General features: G+C 38.2%; 1 protein-coding gene across 5 annotated transcripts in view; it reads right to left on the bottom strand.

Annotated features, from left to right (window-relative positions):
* The window catches only part of PTGER3 (prostaglandin E receptor 3), a 220,083-nt gene that overhangs the window by 132,159 nt on the left and 67,272 nt on the right, over positions 1-20,652 (bottom strand). Inside the window, exons 3-4 of one of the 5 annotated variants that reach the window (XM_002808222.4) lie at positions 8,446-8,537; positions 4,969-5,918 (exon numbers count right to left, since the gene is read on the bottom strand). The exons of 3 other annotated variants lie outside the window; for them this stretch is intronic. In XM_002808222.4, the coding sequence (XP_002808268.2) occupies positions 5,912-5,918; positions 8,446-8,537 (99 nt within the window). In that variant the 3' untranslated portion in view covers positions 4,969-5,911. Of the gene's footprint in view, positions 1-4,968; positions 5,919-8,445; positions 8,538-20,652 lie in introns of those variants that run through there. One more of the 5 variants, XM_015142553.3, reaches the window with a different exon arrangement.

The raw sequence follows: 20,652 nt of genomic DNA, 5'->3' as shown, positions 1-20,652 counted from the left end.
GTACAGGCTATATATCTTCTGCAATACCTTCATCTGCCTGTAGGTGTAAAGTTAAAATTCAGCTCCTCTGCCAAGGTAAGAAATTAGATAACTGGCTAAAATAAGTTATTTCAGTGTATACTGCTCAGGTGATGGGTGCACCAAAATCTCACGAATCACCACTAAAGAACTTACTCATGTAACCAAATAACACTTGATCCCCCAAAACCTATAGAAATGAAAAATTCTAAAAAATGAATATAAAGAAAGAAGTTATTCAATATGCAGGCTTGTATTTATCTATTTTTTCCATTGTTTACATTTTGCTCTTTATTTCTTCTTAAAAAAAAAGAGTACATGCACAGAACGTGCAGGTTTGTTACATAGGTGTACATGTGCCATGGTGATTTGCTGCACCTATTGACCTGTCCTCTGAGTTCCCTCCCCTCACCGCCGACTCCCCAACAGTCCCTGGTGTATGTTGTTCCCCTCTCTGTGTCCATGTGTTCTCAATGTTCAGCTCCCACTTACAAGTGAGAACATGTGGTGTTTGGTTTTCTGTTCCTATGAGTGAAAACACGTGGTGTTTGGTTTTCTGTTCCTGTGTTAGTTTGCTGAGGATGATAGCTTCCAGCTTCATTCATGTCCCTGCAAAGCACATGATCTCATTCCCTTTTGTGACTGCATAGTATTCCGTGGTGTATATGTACCACATTTTCTTTATCCAGTCTATCACTGATGGGCATTTGTGTTGGTTCCATGTCTTTGCTATTTTAAATAGTGCTGCAATAATCATACATGTTCATGTGTCTTTATAGTAGAATGATTTCTATTTTGGGGGGTATATACCCAGTCATAGGATTACTGGGACAAGTGGTATTTCTGGTTCTAGATCCTTGAGGAATCTCTATACTGTCTTCCACAATGATTGAACTAATTTACAGTTTTTCTTAACAGCAGTCATGCCATGTTAAAAAAAATACAGCTGTTTTCTTCAAGAAGTCTAAAAAAAGACTTCCTTGTACTACTTAAATTTAAAGACTGACCAAAATGGCATAATATCAAAAAAGAAATGTAAATAGAGAATCAGCTGCCAACTAAATGCCACCATTACTCACAGTGTAATATCACCTACTTGTCTTAGGCATCATTCATTTATATTACAGTCTGGTCCACTGAGACTATTCATCACATTTTTATTGAGCAATTTCTATGTGCTTAGTACTGACTGTGCTAGACTCTATAGGTTCTCTGTAGGTGCTTTAAGTCCTGGCCACAATAGCTTACAATGTGTTTGAGTATTTAAATAAAAATACAGAAGTTTTTAAAAATATTTATTGTACACACTCTTTTAAAGTAAAAAAAATTCAGATAATGAAAATAAAGCTGTAGAAAATCTAGGATGAGCCTAGAAATATTTTGAATTAATAAGATCGTAAAAGCCTGTATTAATAAAAAATATGAGGACAGATATTTTTAAGATGACAGTTAAACACTTCTGTAGTCATAACTAAAAATATAATGAGAAGTATGTATTTTATACAGATCCTTAAGATACCTGCATAGTGACAATTATCTTAAGAACAGATTTCTTTGAAATGTGCTTCCAAGTACTAAGGATGTTGAAAAGCTTTTTCTCTTAGTTCATCTGATTTCCTTATAACTTTTATTTTATTATGTTTAATTTTTGAAAATTATTCTTATAGATACTAAAAACACAGACCCAAGCTAACACTGCCTGAATTTTCATATATTCTGTGGATATATTTTATTATGTAAAAGATAATGACTCTACTTTTCTCTTCCCTCCTTGGGAGAACTTAGATAAATTACCTTCTGACGGAAGCCAAAGCCCTTCTAAACACAATATTCTCTGTTCTCTTACCTATTCCTGGCTAATAGATCTTGGCATGGCTTGGCATGCCTCTTTACATTACCCCGGTCCAACCTCTCTTGGGAACAGCACAGCTGAGTTTTTTTTTAATTTGTTTGTTTTATTTTACGCTGGGTTGCACTGATGCTGAATGAAAGCACTAATGCTGCAAAACGATGGGGGCTGGAGTAGGCAGCAGTTCATTTCTTCCAATGCAAAAGCTGTAAGTTTTAAAGTACATGGAATATATTATATGTATAGTCAGGACTCAGGTCTACATAGCTCACTTAAAGCATATTAATGTTGTATGTTTGTTTCACGTATGTATCCCACAGAGCTTTACAGTAGTTACTACAATTACAATAAAACTGTAGATCAAGCATCAGTTCTTCACAAGTAACTTTTTTTGGGGGCAAAGTTCTTAAGGATCTTACTTTATTTTGAGGGTTAGTTCTATCTTCATTATAACCTTGTTACATAATGATGAGAATTTGTGTTTATTGAAAATGAAGATGACGGTACTTGTTAAAAACCAAGTTGGTGTTAAAAACTAAGTCTGGGTTGCTGAATTACAACCCAGAGTATTTGAGTACACATGTAGCATGACATTATTTTCAATGAATTTAGTACACAATGGATACATTTGTGCAGATTGTAAACAAAAATGTCCTCTGTACCTGCTCAGTTTTGCTATGAAACTAAAACTACTCTAAAAATTAAAGTCTATTTTTTAAAGTATCTCATATATACATATATATACTGATATGTATATATAGATATATAGTTTCTCTACATTAGATTTTAAACTAATTGGACAAAGATAATTTCTCATTGTATGAGAAATATTTTTGCCAAATAGTCATTATTTTTCTAACTTTTCTTTTTTTTTTTTTTTTTTTTTTTTTTTTTGAGACGGAGTCTCACGCTCTTGCCCAGGCTGGAGTGCAGTGGCGCGATCTCGGCTCACTGCAAGCTCTGCCTCCCGGGTTCCCGCCATTCTCCTGCCTCAGCCTCCTGAGTAGCTGGGACTACAGGCGCCCGCCACCGCGCCCGGCTAATTTTTTGTATTTTTAGTAGAGACGGGGTTTCACTGTGGTCTCGATCTCCTGACCTTGTGATCCGCCCGCCTCGGCCTCCCAAAGTGCTGGGATTACAGGCTTGAGCCACCGCGCCCGGCCTATTTTTCTAACTTTTCTAATTATTTTATTACTTATTACTTGAACCAAAAAAACCTTTAATAAACATGTTATATAAAACTTCATGTGGGCTGGGTATGGTGGCTCACACCTGTAATCCCAGCACTTTGGGGGTTTGAGGTGAGTGGATCACTTAAGGTTAGGGGTTTGAGACCAGCCTGGCCAACATGGTGAAACCCCATCTCTACTAAAAATACAAAAATTAGCTGGGAGTGGTGGTGGGTGCCTGTAATCCCAGCTACTCAGGAGGCTGAGGCAGGAGAATTGCTTGAACTAGGGAGACCAAGGTTGCAGTGACCCGAGATCACGCCATTACACTCCAGCCTGGGCTACAGAGTAAGACTCTGTCTTAAACAGACAAACAAAAAACACTTCTTGTGATTATTCTCCCTGGATGTAGACATTTTTAAACCAGGAAAGTTTAACGTGAAATGACAACAACCAATAACATGAACAATAACATAAAAACAAAAAGCTATCATGTTCACTTATGTTAATCTTGTACATGTTACCTTTGCTGACAATTTACTTAATTAGTAACATCTTTCTAGGGTCAAACACTACACTAGTGCCAACAGACCTATGGAAAAAATTAAGAAACGAGTCCTGTCCACCATGAATTACAGTTTTGTCACATGGAAAGAGACATACACAATGGAAATATTTAAGGAATAGTACAATACAATAGTCAAAATGGGTACTACGTAGCTTCAAAGTTGCAGACAGAGGTAAGGAAAAAACAAAAATACTTAAAGTATTCAAGGCCTGAGGATAAGGTGAGATCTGAACATGTGGGAGGTGGGTAGGTTTTGCATGGACAAAAATTATCATGACATCTTATAAACAAGTATAGCATCCAAAGGATGGTTGGAGTTGATTCCGTTCATGACATTTAAACCCACACAGTCAGGAAGCCAGTTTGTAGTTGAAACTGAGATTCATATTAAATAGGTAGAAATAAGTCTGAGTAAAGAATCAATCATAGTAAATACTTTCTGAGGATCTATCGTGCAATACTCATTTTATGCACGTTATTACAATTACCCTACAGGTAAGTACTATTATCTTCAATTTATAGATTAATTTACTGAGATGCAATGAAACTAATTAACTTTCTCAGAGTCACAGAGCTTGTGAGTGGCACAGCCAGATTTAAATCCAAGTTTGATTCCAAAACTCATATTTCTGTTACCACATCACTTTGTCTCGTAAACAGAATATAATTGCAGCAAATCTTTCATTCCATTGTGCTGTAAGAAGGAACAGTACACCTGGAATTTTAAAAACTTGAACCTGAATTTGAATTCTTACTTATATTAGTTATGAAAAATTGGTGAAGCCCTCTATAAACTGTACCATCTTTTGTAAAAATAAAACAGTGAATAGATGACAGCTAGTCACACAGATGAATGAGGAACAGACAGAGGTAACAGAAGAATGGAAATTCTTCCGATGTTGGCAAATACTATGTACTCAGTAAAATTCACTGAATTTAAACTTAAGTAAAGGGATTGTGTAGAGCATCAGCTTTATGCTAGTTAAGACGATTTTAAGTATAGATTTGGAAGAAAGTAGTTATGGTTTTTATAGCTAATTCACAACTGGTTCTGCTGTTTAAGAAGGACTCTACAATTGAGTCATTATAGTTGGCAGAAATGATATGTAGTCACAGCATATGATCCTATGGCAAAACTTCTGAGACCATATTTTCATCACTTCCCAAGATGTCGTATAGGTGAAGTATGGCCCTTAGCATGGTACCTACAGAGGAGACACTCAGTAAATATGTGGTGAATTAAGTAAACGAGGGGACAGAAGAAAGGGAGGAAGAGAAAAAAAAAGGACAAGAAGAAGAAAGGCTGCTTGAATTTAAAAGCAGGTAAGCATATCATTTGAAAACTATTAGATGACTCAAGTGTATCTTTTAAAAGTCCACAAAGTTTTTTAATTTAATACAGACAAAATAGATTCTTTTGTTTTATAAAAATGTTACAAAATTTGTTATTCAACAACTATGTTATTTATTAATTTTGCCTTTGTATATGCTGCCAGCAAAGAAATACTAAGAAATCCTGACTTGATCGTGGTGAATCAGAAGGCATGCCTGGAATTTTTATCACTCTAACTGTGCAGCTAATCATCCAACCTCAAATTTGTTTTTTATGACACTTCAAGGATGCCCTTAGCTGCATCACTCCTTTGTCGTCAAAAGCTTAGAAATAACAATTAATCAGATTCCTGAGTTACTAAATGACACACAACCAGAATTGAAACTCAGAAACTTTTAGTTCCGTGCTAAGCCCACAAGGACACAACATCTGTAAAACATTAATCGTAATTGGGCACAAATATTTTTGTCACTATTCCCTCCTGCCCTCATTTGCTTTTATATCTCATTAAGTTCATATTCTATTAATTGAATTATTGCTCTCAATATGTTGACTTTTCACCATCATAAACTTATACTGATTTTTCAAACTCATATTGTAAAATCAAGCTGTCATGAAACGTAAAGATGTCCACTTCGGTTAAGATTCATGTAAAGGTTTGAAGCTGGAGAAAATTCGTGGAACACAGGTCTTTCTTTTCATCACTTTTCCTCCAATCATCATCTGTGAAGTTCTTCCCAACTTCTTAAATGTATATTCAAAATGCCATTCAAGAAACCAATCTAATATTCGGAGGCATGGATAATAATAATAAAGTTGTTCTCCATGGATATTACCAACAAAACAATCATTAAAATAAACAGATAAAAATGAAGAAATAATCCAAATCAAAATATAATTCTCCTTGTCAGGTGGGAAGAAATACGCAAATTCAGGGAAGCAGGAATTGCAATAAAATGTCCGACTCCGTTCTTTCATTGTCTGTTAGAATAGAGAGAGAAAGATGCAATAAGCACGGATGGGGATTTTTTTTTTTTATAACTTTGTGTATGGTGTGAGGAGTAAAATATAAGTAATAAATTTGCTTGCTTTAACATTTAAAACATTCTCATTTGAAGTAATTACATGTGTTTTATTTTTAAAAAAGCAATTGTAGGCACAATAAGTGGTCAAATAATCTTGTTGTAAAAATAAGTTTCAATTAGTATATAACTCTAGTCTAAAAAGAAATAAAGAAGAATACAAGCTGAAAGAGCCAGGAAATAGAATATTTTCCTATCAAAACATCAAAGTAGGCCAGACGCAGTGGCTCATGCCTGTAATCCCAGCAGTTTGGGAGGCCGAGGTGAATGGATCATGAGGTCAAGAGACCAAGACCATCCTGGTCAACATGGTGAAACCCCATCTCTACTAATAAAAAAATTAGCTCGGCGTGGTGGCGTGTGCCTGTAGTCCTAGCTACTTGGGAGGCTGAGGCAGGAGATTTGCTTGAATCTGGGAGGCAGAGGTTGCAGTGAGCCAAGATCATGCCACTGCACTCCAGCCTGGTGACAGACAGAGACTCCGTCTCAAAAAAAAAAAAAAAGTATTCTGTTCATTTTTTTTTAAGATACTACACAGTGCCAATTAGAGTAAAGCAAATTTTATCACACATGATCGATGAAATTTTAAATCTCTCTAATTATTTTAGCAAACAGTCTGATTACATGTATCTTTAAAGAATATTAAATATTACATATTGATTATTCCATAAAGTCTCCTTATGGTAAAATATATATACATAAGCAGTTTTTTAAAACCTCTGCCTTTCAGTACTTGGGTAATGATAGAGTAATATTTTCATCAGTGTGGCAAATTTGACCACAAAATTGACCATATGGTTAAGTAAACTATAGTGTATTATTTAGATAGGCTATTATATAAATATTAAAATGGCTTCACAAATAATTTGCAAATAGTCTGAGAAATGCTTATTTTATGCTAAACAAAATGAGAACAAGATTAAAAAATGTATATCATAATGTTAACATAAATGTGTAAAACAAAATTTAAGAACTGTAGGAAAAAAAGTATAGAAAAACATACACTAACATGATACTTAATTTTTACTGGCTAGTGAGACTAAAGTTTAGTAAGCTGCTTTTCTTTCTAATTTTCATCATTTTCCAAAGTTTCCATAGAGAACAGGGCTTATTTTTATAACTGAGCAAAAGTATAATAAGATTTACTTTAAAAAATCAAAAATGGAGTTAGAGTGAACCTACCAAAAAAGAGATGGAAACAAGGTGTCTCTCTCCATTTCCCTTCATTTGTTTTCTAGGGGAATCTGTATTAATAGCAAAACAGCACCCAGTGTGCACATATGTATATTTGTGTGTGTGTGTGTGTGTGTGTGTGTGTGTGTTATATACATATAGATAGATAGATGATAGATAGATAGATGATAGATAGATAGATAGATAGATAGATAGATAGATAGATAGACGATTGATAGATAGATGTGGGGAAGGATATAGGATTATAAATGTGAGTTGAGTAAAAATTGTATTGGACTCCTGCTTTTAAAGCTATTTTCTAGAATCAACCAGCTTGTTCTTATCTTCTAAGTGGCACACTATATATCTCTATTGAAAAAACACATTCATCTCTTCCTCTGAAAAACAGGAGATTATCTCTCAGTTCCCTCAACCATGGGAGGATAAATGTCTAAAGAAACGGAGCTGCTTGAATGTTCATATCCATTATAACAACTTGTACTGACCAAAGGAATTACTGTACCTGACATTACCCAGAGAATAAAATAAAATGAGCACGCTTTTTCACTAAAATGAAGAGTTCAACCCATTTTATCGATAAGTCAAGTGTGCTATCTCTGCAAAAATAAACCTTTCCACAGTCTTTCTTAAAAAGAAAAAAAAAAATCACACAATGCTATAATACCCAGCAGACTTTCCACTCAATTGGCCACTAATAGAAATATTAAAAAGAGGTGCTTGAGGGAGGAAGCTAAAGCTCGAAATTTGATACGTGACATTTGGGATTAAGTTCTTCTGCCTTTTAGAGTATTCATTCATTGAAGTACATGTTTTATTCAAAATAGATCTAATCAAAAGTTCAACTAAGAGTGTGCTAGCCATATGAGCCATATGGCGAACACGCTGGATTCTGATACCTAATTAAAATAGGAGTAGCTTAGCCTTAACATACTCCTGGAAACTGTCCTTACTATGAAAAAATCAGTGACTTGCAGATTCTTTCATGGCAAGAGACTTGATCAGTCACAAGATCAGACTCGAGTCAGTTTCAAAAACCTCTTGGTTGGAGGAAACTTAAGTAGAGTTTTAAAAACAACAATTCCTCTAAGGAATCTAGTACTCTTAATCAGACGTATACGTTTAATTTGCATTTTAATTCTCAGAGATACTCTGCCTTTGTAGCATGAACTCAGATTAGAGCTGAGAGATGGGAGGAGGCTATGCTGTAAATCCCGGCAGTTTCTAAATCTCACCTTTCCAAATGGTCACTCCACATCAAGGTTGAGGAACACTGGCAGGGTAAGGAGGTGGAGCTGGATGCATAGTTGTTTGTGTGGTACCTGATCTGTGAACAGACAGAGGATTTCACAGCACACTTCTTTGAGTATTTTGAAAGAAAAGCAAAACCAAAAGGTGCATATCAAAGTCACTTTGGCTATGATGAATAAGGATGTTTTAGATATTACCTTCCTAGGACCATCTCATTTCTACTTCCAAGCTTTGACTCACACTTATTTCCTCCGACACTTAGACATCAAATACCACTTGCGAGCCGAGACCATGTCTGATATGACTGGGGAAGTTATCACAGCACTTGTTAAACACTGAGTAAGAACTCATTGACCTCAAGTGACTGGTGAAGAGAAATCTAATTCAACCACCCTCCAGCTGATTATTTTTCGTGATTTCCCATTGCTCTGGGATAAAGACTAGAATTCTTAACATGACATCAAGGGCTGTTTTATCTGGCCTCAGGACACAACTTCAGCCTCTTTTCAAACTTTTTGCCTTTTTCGTCTTCTGTGCTCAGGCTATACCAGCCATCTTCGAATATTAAGAACAGTGTCATCCTCCTTTATACCTCAGGGCCTTTGTACTTGCACTTTCTTCTGCCTGGAGTATGCTTCCATTTCTTCATCACCTGGCTAACTTCTACTCATCTGATAGATCTCAACTTGGAGAATCACTTCCTTGGAGAACATCCTGTTGACTAGGACTGGTCCCCCACTATACGACATCTACTATTATTTTTCTTTCAGGAACTGGTGTTATATGAAACGTATAGTTATGTGTGTGATTATTTATTGAATATGTGTCATTGTACCTAAGCTATAAGCTTCATGAGAGCAGGAACCATGCCTGGTTTTGCTTACCACTGAGTCTCCAGCAGCTACCACAGTGCCTGGCACAGAAATCATGGTGGATAGGCATTTGTGGCCTGAACGGACAATGCTGCACAGCCAGTCCCGAGGCCCATCCCTCAACAGCATTCTCCATGTTACACATCTCCTAAATTCATTGGATGTTACAGCCAAAAAAGGATTCCTTTTTTTTTTTTTTAAATAAATTTCTCAGTAATTGTCTTTAAGAAAAAGACAGAATAAAATGAATTGCTCATAAAAATGTGTTACAAGAGAAAGGAGAAAAAAATAAAATCCAATGTTTCTTTAGTCTTTTTAAATTGGCTTCCTAAGGTTTTATTTTCTCTCTCAAAAATTTAATTAAGATTATCTTAAGCAACATGGCCATCTTAAGTGGCATGGCCTTATACAAGCTGTCCAGACAGACATATAGTTTTCCAATTCTTAACTGTGTTAAGCTAATGGATGATTTCTGTTTTAGGCAGGCAGTGCTGTGTGAAGAATCATAAAATGCCATGTCTTCTTTGCAGCAGAAGTTACACTTTGACCAATACCTATGCCACAGCAAACAGAAAATGTTTAGTGGCAATTCGCACAGAGATTTTATGGTTCTGGAAGACTGGTCAGACTTTGAAGAGAAAGGAAAACAAGTTTTTGGGTTTTTTAACATTTTTTTTTCTGCAAGACTTTCAAAGCCCCCGTTGTACTCCTATGTGAGAAGATTCTCCATCTGCTAAGGAACGATCTGGTTAGGATAAGTTCTCACCTTAGCTGACCACTAGGTTCCTCTTCCTGCTTTTATGCTGCTTGTTTCTTATTTAGAGCCCTGCTTTAACTAAGGAAATGCCCTTGGGCTTGCATTATTTGTTGGCTAAACTTTAGAAGCAGACTACAGCTGTAGGAATTTCGATATCACATACCTGTACAATGCAAATAGCAGGAGATTACATTAAAAAAAAAAAAAAAAAAAAAAAAAAAAAAAAACAACCTAAAAGAAGAAGCACTGCAAGGTAATTTGTCAAGAGCCAAGAGTTCTGAAGCATATGTTTCCCTAGAGGCATTGTCTGTGGAGCACAGAGGATTTTTAGGGCTCTGAAACTAATCTACAATTCCATAATAGTGGACATGTCATTATACATTTTTCCAGACCAAGGGAACCCTAATGGAAACTATGGACTTTGGGTAATAATGCTGTGTCACTGTAGATTCATCAACTGCAATAAATATACCACTCTGGTAGGGGACATTGATAATGGAGGAAGCTATGCATATGTGGCGACAGGGGGTCTGTGAAAAATCTCTGTAATTCTCAATTCTTCTATGGACTGCTCCAAAAAATCAATTCCATTTTTAAAAATTGTTGTGTATTGGAGATTATATATGATTTGATCTACTAATAGCCTTGTTACTACTGTTTCTGACCCAAGTTTTCCTTCTCCTTAACATGTCCTTCATATTGTTTCCAAGGCAAATCTTGGCAAATCATAAATATCTTTGAAAGTTTCCCATTTCTAAAAGATAAAGACTACCATATGCCAGGTGATGCCAAACCCCTTTGCCTTTAATTTCGTTTCATGCTTAAACCCTTTAGTACCCTGATCTTCGTTCACACCAAATATGGCCTGACCTGAAAGTATAAGAATGAGCAGGTACTAATGAGCCTCTCTTAGACATATCAGCTCTTGCAGCCGTAAAGATTTTCCTTCATGCTGCCTAGGATCTTCCTGCCTGAAATAAATCTTGTTCTTGTTCCAACTAAACTTACGGCTCTGCTGCGCTCTTCCCAAATTTCCAAGTATATAAGATATCCAGTCTGCCAGCAAAGTTTATCCTCCCTCTGGATGTGAGAGCCCAAAGATTTCAATTTAGACAGCTTTACTTACTAAACTGTGTTACAGGATATTTTAAAATAATTCAGTTAAGGTGGTGCAGACTATCAGTGTACTTGGAGGAAGGGTCAGTGTTGATCTTCCAATTTGAATTTAACTCTTGGGCTAAATTGTTTTCCTATGGCAATTCTGAAAGATGATTGATGTGTGAATGCAGATGCCACAGACACTAAATGGAGACTACACAAGCATAGCTCATTTGTTTGGCCTTCTGCTATGGCTCATTTGTAGACTCTGTGGCTGTTTATGGTTTAGCTGAGGATGCCTGATGCCTGTATTCACAGAGCCATGTTGCCTCTGTGGGCTGAACACTATGCTAGTTTGTCTGCATCATTCCTTCCAGAATGACCCAGCTGTACCACAGGGTTATAGCTACTTTCCATCATGTCGTTAATAGTTATCTCTGCTCACCCACACCAGCTCACCAATTTATCCCCATCCACACTGCTTGATCCTGAATAACTGAGGACTATGATGGTCTGTGCTGTCACCTTCAGAATTTCAAGGCCAGATTTGTAACATGGCATAAAGCTACCTAGATTTTGAAGGAACAAAGAGAAAACTATCCTAGAATTCCCTCTCTTCACCTCTGATTAATTGAGTCCTTGTTACAGGTCATCCCGCTCCCATAGCTATCCCCTCCCTCTTCCAACTTCCTGACCACTGGCTCCTTTCCATCCACTTTCAGATATGTGGAGGCTTCCCTTGTCTTGGGAAACCAATACACACAAACACCTGTGCTTGACTGTTTGTCTCTACTCCTTCCTACAAGCGCAGTCCAATGTTTTGCCTTCCTTTACCACCAGCTTTTTTAAGTGACATACAGTGTCAGATGCTCCTAATTCCTCTCCTTTTAACTCCCTCCTAAGCAACTGACCAGAATTAGAAGGTCCTCTCCCTTTGTCAGACACTGTTCAAACACTTTACAAATAATAATTCATTTAATTATTTGTAATTGGTACTCTTATCATGTTCACTTGAGATATGCAGAAACGGAGGCATAGATAGGTAAAGTAACTCGCCTAGGGTCACCTCCAGGTGAGTGGCAGAGTTTGAATTCAAATGCCAGGAGTCCAGTTCCAGAACACAGGTCCTAACCACACTCTACTGCCTCACTCCCTCCAAATTCTGTAATTGTTTTTCATTCCTGTGCTAATAAAACTAGTCTCTTAGAAACTTTTGGTATATGCTCTCATCTGGTATTGTAGTACTCAGGCTAGACATACCTGTACTGCATATTAAGTTCTAGAATTGACAAACCTCCCCCTGCTTTTTATGCAAGTATAGTGAAACTTCATTAAGCTGGAATGAACACATTATTCTGATAAGGGTAGAACTAAATTTTATATTGTTCATGACATAAAATAGAGTTAATTGGTCAAATTAATAAGCAAAACATATAAGGTAGTAGGAGCAGCATTTGACCTACTCAAGGGGGAAAATACAGATAATTTTAGAAATACAAATCCAGGCTTCTGATATCAAAGGAGTCTTTCCTGATCCAGATAATAATATGTATAATGCACTTCTTGATTCCTGCCTTGCAGGAGTGTGTACCCTAGTTGGGAAGCAATTGAAATAACAAGAAATAATAGAAAATGGCACATAGTCACAGTCCAGAGCATAAGATGGTGATGTTCACCATCATCTACTTTGTTAGAATTTGCAGCCTATATTCTGAGCATTGGCAAGTTCTTCTTAGGCACCAAGCCACCAAGAGAGTAGTGATCCCTGTGGGCGTAAACGAAACTGCACATTTTAAAGCTAAGAGGAGCCTTGGAGATGATGTAATCCAACTCTCTTATTTACAGATGAGGATACGAAGCCACTTTTTTTACAGTCAAAAAGTGAGCTTGCAGCAAAGTCCTATCTGGAATCTAGCTTCCTTTTTCTGCTCTATCACTAGGCCCAGTAATAGATTTGTAGATTTAATCCCCGCATAAATAGCCTAGGACATACCTTATTGAGCAAATGCTTGTTTCTTTAAAAAAATAAAAGTGTGGATAACTGAGCAGGGTTAAGAAACTAAAACATGTGAGCTGGGCCAATTATACCACTCAGTGAGCCCCACAAGAGCAGAGATTTTCATGTTTCTGTTTGTTGATGGAACCTCAGTGACTAAACCAGAGTCAGCCACAACGTGGTTTAATTCCTATGTGATGTTTGAATGAACGATTTCTTCTACATGTTTTTACATACAATGTCTATAAGTGAGTAGATATTATTTCTATTTTATAGGTGAAAAAAAAAAAATTTAAGCTGAGTGAAGTTGACTTGCTCAAATCTAGACCTAGAACCAGAACTAGAAACCAGGCTTTTGGTGCCTAATCCATGATTTAGTTGTAAAAAGATAGCTTTCATAAAAAATTTATTAGTTATTCTGTACAGGGAATACAGATAGACTTGTCACTTCAGCAGAATTCTGAGGAAATGGGTATAGCTGGCACGTTATCTACTGTCCTTATTTACTCGCTGGTCTTTTGGGTGTGAGCCATCATTTCTAGTCCGGGGCCTGCTCTATCACACTAACAACAAAAATAAACTGTTTCCCCTTCTTACTTTCCAAAGTTGCCTTCCTTTCTTATCTTTCCTCTCAGGATTCAGACTGCCTGGGGAAACAAAGTGGGTAGGCCAGGGACTCTCCTTCCAATGAACATTCTCACACCCCTTCATGAGACTCTGAGCAACTCAAACTGTATTAAAGCCTCTAATGCCTTACAACCGTCTCCTCAATTTAACTTCATCTTTTGGAGTTTTTACAGCCTCACTATCCAAAGAGATTGTACAGTTACTAGGCTTTGTAACTTCTAGCACTGCTTTCTGAATCTTCATCTTTTAAGGGGGTTCTGTGTTTTTCTCTTTCTAAAACATCAAAATATATTCTAAAGATAATAGACCTTAAATGCAGTTATACTGGTCTCCTCACAATAGTACAGACTGTAGAAGCCTTAAGGATTCAGAGAAAGGGGAAATATAAAAGTAACTGAGGGGAGTTAAGGTTTCATAAGGAGGTGCAGAGCATGAAAATAACTGGAAGGGGGCAGGGAACGGCTTGAACAAAGACAGGACTGAATGAGCAACAGTGGAAGGCAGCGAGCAAATACAGCTGGTTATTGTGGATGTTTCACTTTTGGACTAAGATTGGATAGAGCTGGATGGCAATTAGAGAAATAGAACTGTTACCACTTTCAAATAAGTGGGAACTTTGACATAGTTTGGGGAGATTGATAGCCAAAAACCCTAGGCAGGAAGAAGGGTAAACTCTAGAACATACTGCCCAGCTGGAATCCTGGTTCCACCACTTATTAGCTGCGTGACCTTGGGTAAGTTACTGCAACTTGCTGGGCCTCAGTTTCCTTCTTGGTGGAATGGGAATAAAGGTTGTAACTACCCCTATAAGATTGTTGGTGGGATTAAAGGGTTAATGCAGACCACCCATTATGTCTGTAATCCCAGTGCTTTGGGAGACCTAGGCAGGAGGATTCCTGGAGCCCAGGAATTGGAGCCATGATTGCACCAATGCACTCCAGCCTGGGTGACAGATCAAGACCCTGACTCTTAAATTTTTAAAAAAGGGGTTAATGTATATTAAGCACTTAGAACAGAATCTGACACAATGACACAAAGTAAGCACTCAGAAAATATTAGCTATTCCTATTTCGGCCATAACGGACAGGCCATTTATTATGCTAGCCTCACCTACAGGTTCTTGTAAGGAAAATTCCCTGTCCCACAACTTCTGCTGAAGGGGCAACTACAGGTCACCTATTTTGTGCAAAGATTCTGTACATTTTAGGCATACTTGATTGGACAAGATGTGCAAGCTCAAGCCACAGGTTAGCCACTGATCTATGACTTTGCCAGTCAAGGAAAAGCGATCTTATAAGGAAGAGACTTCCTTTCTTGAGAATCTCAAGAAAATAAGGAAGATTAGTATCAGGAACAGAGCCATGAGGAAGAAGATGATTAAGCTAAGAAATTATATTGACAATACAGAGAAAAAAATAGACAACTGTTAATAGAAACACAATTATGACAAGCAGAAAATAGCTGGGTCCAATAATGGTGGACAATAGGCAAGGGATTCCATTTCCTCCAGTTGTTGATTTTTGGGATCTTAATCTACTCTCCAACTCCAGCCTACATACTCCAAGCCATAATGTTGTTTCATTTTTCTTTTCTTTTCTTTTCCTCTCCTCCTCTCCCCTCCCCTCCTCTTTCTTTTCTTTCTTTTCTTCCCTTCCTTCCTTCCTCTTTCTTTCTCTTTCTTTCTTTCTTTCTTTCTTTCTTTTTCTTTCTTTCTTTCTTTCTTTCTTTCTTTCTTTCTTTCTTTCTTTCTTTCTTTCTTTCTTTCTTTCTTTTTCTTTCTTTCTTTCTCTCTCTCTCTCTCTTTCTTTTTCTTTCTTTCTTTCTTTCTTTCTTTCTTTCTTTCTTTCTTTCTTTCTTTCTTCTTTCTCTCTTTCTTTCTTTCTCTCTCTCTCTCTCTCTCTTTCTCTCTCTCTCTCTCTCTCTCTCTCTTTCTTTCTTTCTTTCTTTCAAGACAGACTCTGTCTTGGTCACCTAGGCTGGAGTGCAGTGGCACAATCACAGCTCATTATAACCTGACATCCTGGGCTCAAGCCTCCCACCTCAGGCTTCCAAGTCGCTGGGACTACAGGCATGCATCACCACACCCTGCTAATGTTTTTATTTTTTGTAGAGATAGGGTCTCACTATGTTGCTTAGGCTGATCTCTAACTCCTGAGCTCAAGTGATCCTCCTGCCTCAACCTCCCAAAGTGTTGGGATTATAGGCATGAGCCACTGTGCATGGCTCATAATGCTGTTTCTATTACAATAAACCTCCTCTTGCCTAAGTTAATGTAAGTGGTGATCTATTTCCTATGGCCCAAAGAACGTAAATAACCAACCAACACAAACACCTTAGGTGATGAGTTTGGGTATCCGACACTTGCTTTAGTGATCCCTAGTACCCATCAATTAATTGACTCATGGCCCTCCAGTGCACCCTCCACGCTGCCCCCACAGTTATCCTCATTCAGAATGGGCTCCCATTCCTTTTGACATGCACAGGCTAATTTTCTTTGAAGGGCAAGTTCAAATTCCACTTTCTCCATGAATACATGGAGACTATACTGGACAGAGGTGGATCCAGGTTTTGTGGCATCTGAAGAGTATAAAACTTTCTTTAATAAAATGAATATAAAACTAGGTCCCTAGGAAAAGGCCTGTGCAAGTGAGAGATTTTGAAACTTCAGCTTCATTCACTTCCCTGTACATCTACTTCTGATACCAGGTCAAGAGGGATGTTTTCTCCATGAAATTATTCTACCAGGTATATTTTACAATAGTGTGTGTAATCACACAGACCTGCTACATAAATAAGCTCAGTCTTACACCTGCTGCCTCCCACTTTGGGACTATCATTTGTGATTGGACTGCAGTATTCCACCACCCCCCCGGGCTGTTGGGAAGAAATTCCTGATGTCTGACAGATCTACTGTCAGATTTGGGAGGGAAAACATTGATCAGTATATGACACTACTCCTGCTCATCCAGCATCTAGCATATGCCACCTAATATTGGTAGCTAAGCCATTCTCCACCCAATCTTTTCTAAAGAGAATCTGCTCATTACACACACACACACAGACATCCCAACATACATGTTTCATAAAATTGCTGCTTTTTTTTTCTATTATCCTTAAAATAAAGATGAATATCTACTTCACGGGCCACAAGTGTCCTGTCCACCTCTCCACCATCATTCCTCTCTCTCTCCCACTCCATATTAGCAGAGCTAAAAAATGTACTGTCCATTTGTGGACATCTATGAAAGGGAGCAGTCAATAACCATTAGGAATAGTTATCTCTGCTTTTAAATTCCACTGTTTTTTCACTTCCTCCTACCCCCTTCACCCTTGGCTCAGTTGAAGGTCTCAGTAAAGACTAATAAAGAGGTGATAGATTTGTTAATTGGCTTAATCACTGAACAGTATAAACATATATCAACACATCACATCATACCCTATAAATACAGAACATATACAGTGACTATTTGTCAATTAAAAATAAAATAAATCACAAATTTCTAAAAAGAAGCTACACAAATCAGTGAATAAGGAGCTGTATGAGGGTGAAGCTTTGAAGAATGAAAAAAGGAGGCTTCCCAGACTGACTAGAAGCACAGTGGAGAGAGGAGAGCCACCTAGAGAAACAGATCAGAGAGAGCCTGAAGGGACCTGTGGAAATGCAAGAGCACAGCCCAGAGGGAGGCCTGTCAGTGACGGCCGGAACCTAATCACTCCCCGGAACCATCAGAGTGCTTGCATCTCATGAAGTCACCCAGGATGTGCTTGCGTTCTTTTAATTAATTAAAAAAAAAAAAAAAAGGAACTTTCTATGGCTAGAACTGGGGATATTTGGAAACATCCAGAGTCAGTCATTGACTATCAGTACCACTTGATTATCAGTTCCATTGAGGCAGGGTTCAAATCTACCTCGTTTCTGCTCTATGCTCACATATCACAGTGCCTATCCCATAGTATGAACTCGTTAAATATTTAGTGAATGAATGGATAATCTTTTCAACAAGACTCAAGCTTTTTGAAACCAGAGACTGTGTCATAAGTATTCTGTACCTCTAAAGAACGCAGCACAATGCCTGACACAGAGTGACACTAGTTATGATTTGCTGTCTGATTTAGAAGGCTCTTTATGTGCCAAAGGAAGAATTTTTTTCTTTCAGCCTGGTGATAAACATGAACACCTGGTCAAATTCACATCCTGCCTTATCTTTTATGTGCTCCCAGCTCTGTAAAGGTAAAACAAGCAAAAGGAAGAACAATTATTGGTATCAAAAATACAGTAGTCTAGAGACTAATCCTTCCCTGAACTATCTTTGTCACTTTCTGATTCACTGAATTTGGTTGGTTTGTTCCACAAATAGAACCTCTTGGCTCTCAGAACCATGAGGAAACAGCCATATCCCTGGAAGCAGACTTTAACAAGAGGGTGCCTCCTGAAAGGTCCTAGTCCCCAGGGATTTATTGCCATGGAAAGCCTGAACTGCCCGGAGGACGAATTGTACACATAACCATTGGGTTGAGTACAGAAATTGTTGTTACTAGATAAACAGTTCTGTATGGTTTAGCTGTTGTGAGTATCTGCTATGTTGCTAATTGATATAAATAGTAACATTATTAAAGTTCATCAAGGCTGGGTGCGGTGGCTCATGCCTGTAATCCTGGCACTTTGGGAGGCCAATGGGTGTGGATTACCTGAGGTCAGGGGTTTGAGACCAGCCTGACCAATGTGGTGAAACCCAGTCTCTATTAAAAATACAAAAATTACCCAAGTGTGGTGGCACACACCTGTAATCCCAGCTACTTGGGAGGCTGAGGCACAAGAATCACTTGAACCAGGGAGATGGAGGTTGCAGTGAGCCAAGATCACACCTCTGCACTCCAGCCTGGGCAATAGAGTGAGACTCTGTCTCAAAACAAAAAACAAAAAACAAAAATTCATTAAATTAACAAAATTATTCTAACTATTCAAAGTTGCTCTACTAATAAAACAGTAACGGTAACTCTGCAAGACCGAGGTGGGAGGATCACTTGAGGCCAGGAATTTGAGACCAGCCTGGGCAACACAGCAAGATCTGTCTCTACCAAAAAAAAGTTTTAAATTAGTCAGGTGTGCTGTGTGAGCCTATAGTCCCAGCTACTCAGGAGGCTGAGGTGGGAGGATGAGAGAATCCCTTGTGCCCAGGAGTTAGAAGATGCAGTGAACTATGATTGTACCACTGCACTCCACCCTGGGCAACACAGTGAGACCCTGTCTCTAGAAATAAAATTAAAAAAAATTTAAGTCAATAAGGAAAGCCCTTTAACTTAGTTAATAATTTAAAGGAAAAAAAAAAAAAAGAAAAATACGTATTTTTCAAAGACAGTTAAGGATAAAGTTACACAATTCAGAAAAATTAAAGAGATATTTTGGTGAAACAATAAAAATGTTCTCTAAATCTTCAAAAACTTCCCAATACATTTTCCTGAATTGGTGATAATATTGTCTTCTGTCCCCTTCCCACTCTCATGCAAACCCTTCCATCATGATAGCCCTAGGGAAAAGGGAGAGCCAATGCCAACTTGAGCAGCAGGAGGAAACCTTTGCAAGGAAGGTCCTTTGCAGACGAAATCCTTCTAGTGCTAGAAGAGGGGAGAGCATAGAAGGAGGAGTAGGAGACAATATCCTTACTTCTCCATTACAATGGCCTCAGAGTCAAAATCCAGAAGCAGGAGAAAGAACAGAAACATCACAGAGAAAGAAGAAATGGTCACAAGCTGTTTAGTATACAGGCTGATGAGGTGTCACCGCATGTATGTGTGGACATGAAGGAGAAAGCCAATTACCATTCCCTGACTCTCCTCCAGCCTTCCTGAACTCTTCCTGGGGTTTATGGAAGGCAGTGGAAAGCTGTACACCATAGAGACTGCCATGGAGTTGCTATTGTTGGAGGCCGAAAGAGTGAGGGTCGTGATCAACTCAGTGTACTACTGGAGGCTATGTGAGTAAACAGTAAACTGTTTCTCATAAATGCAGAATGTTGGCAAACTGACAAACTGTATGCCACCCAGAAGAACTGCGGGAGGGAAGTCACAATCCAGGCACAAGTGTTTCTTGTGATTAGGCAAATGTGAAGCCTGTTAGTAATAATGTGAACCTGTGATCAATTAAGCAGCTGACCAGTCATTACCTCCTCCTCCGTGTTCTTTCTACCCAATAAATACAAAGGCCTGCCTTTGCTCCCTAAAAACAGGGAGTTCTCTTCTACCCCTGGACCCTTCCTTAAAATAGTTACTTTTGTCTTAAGTTTTCATTTCCATGTTCGTCACTTTATTCAGTCTTGTAATGACCTTCTCAGGCAGTAACAGTAGTAACTGTCATAGTGACGGTCTCAAGTAGTAGCAGTGGCAGTCTGTCACAGCTATGATTAGGGTCAAGATGACATTGTTAGAGGCATTTGAACCAGAGCAACTCTGAAATCTACTGGACTGCATTCCCAGACGGTTAGGCATTCTAAGTCACAGGATGAGATGGGAGGTCAGCGCAAGATACAGGTCATAAAGATCTTGCTGACTAAACACTTTTGGTAAAGAAGTTGGCCAAAACCCACCAAAACCAAGATGGCCACAAGAGTGATCTCTGGTCATCCTCACTGCTACACTCCCAGCAGCACCATGACAGTTTACAAATGCCACGGTAACAACAGGAAGTTACCCTATATGGTCTAAAAGGGGAGGCATGAATACTCAGCCCCTTGTTTAGCATATCATCAAGAAATAACCATAAAAATGGGCCACAAGCAACTCTCGGGGCTGCTCTGTCTATGGAGTAGCCATTTTTTATTCCTTTACTTTCTTAATAAACTTG

This window comes from Macaca mulatta, chromosome 1, assembly GCF_049350105.2.
Source record: "Macaca mulatta isolate MMU2019108-1 chromosome 1, T2T-MMU8v2.0, whole genome shotgun sequence".
NCBI classification, from domain to species: domain Eukaryota; kingdom Metazoa; phylum Chordata; class Mammalia; order Primates; family Cercopithecidae; genus Macaca; species Macaca mulatta.
This window is presented reverse-complemented; position numbering and strand designations above follow the sequence as displayed.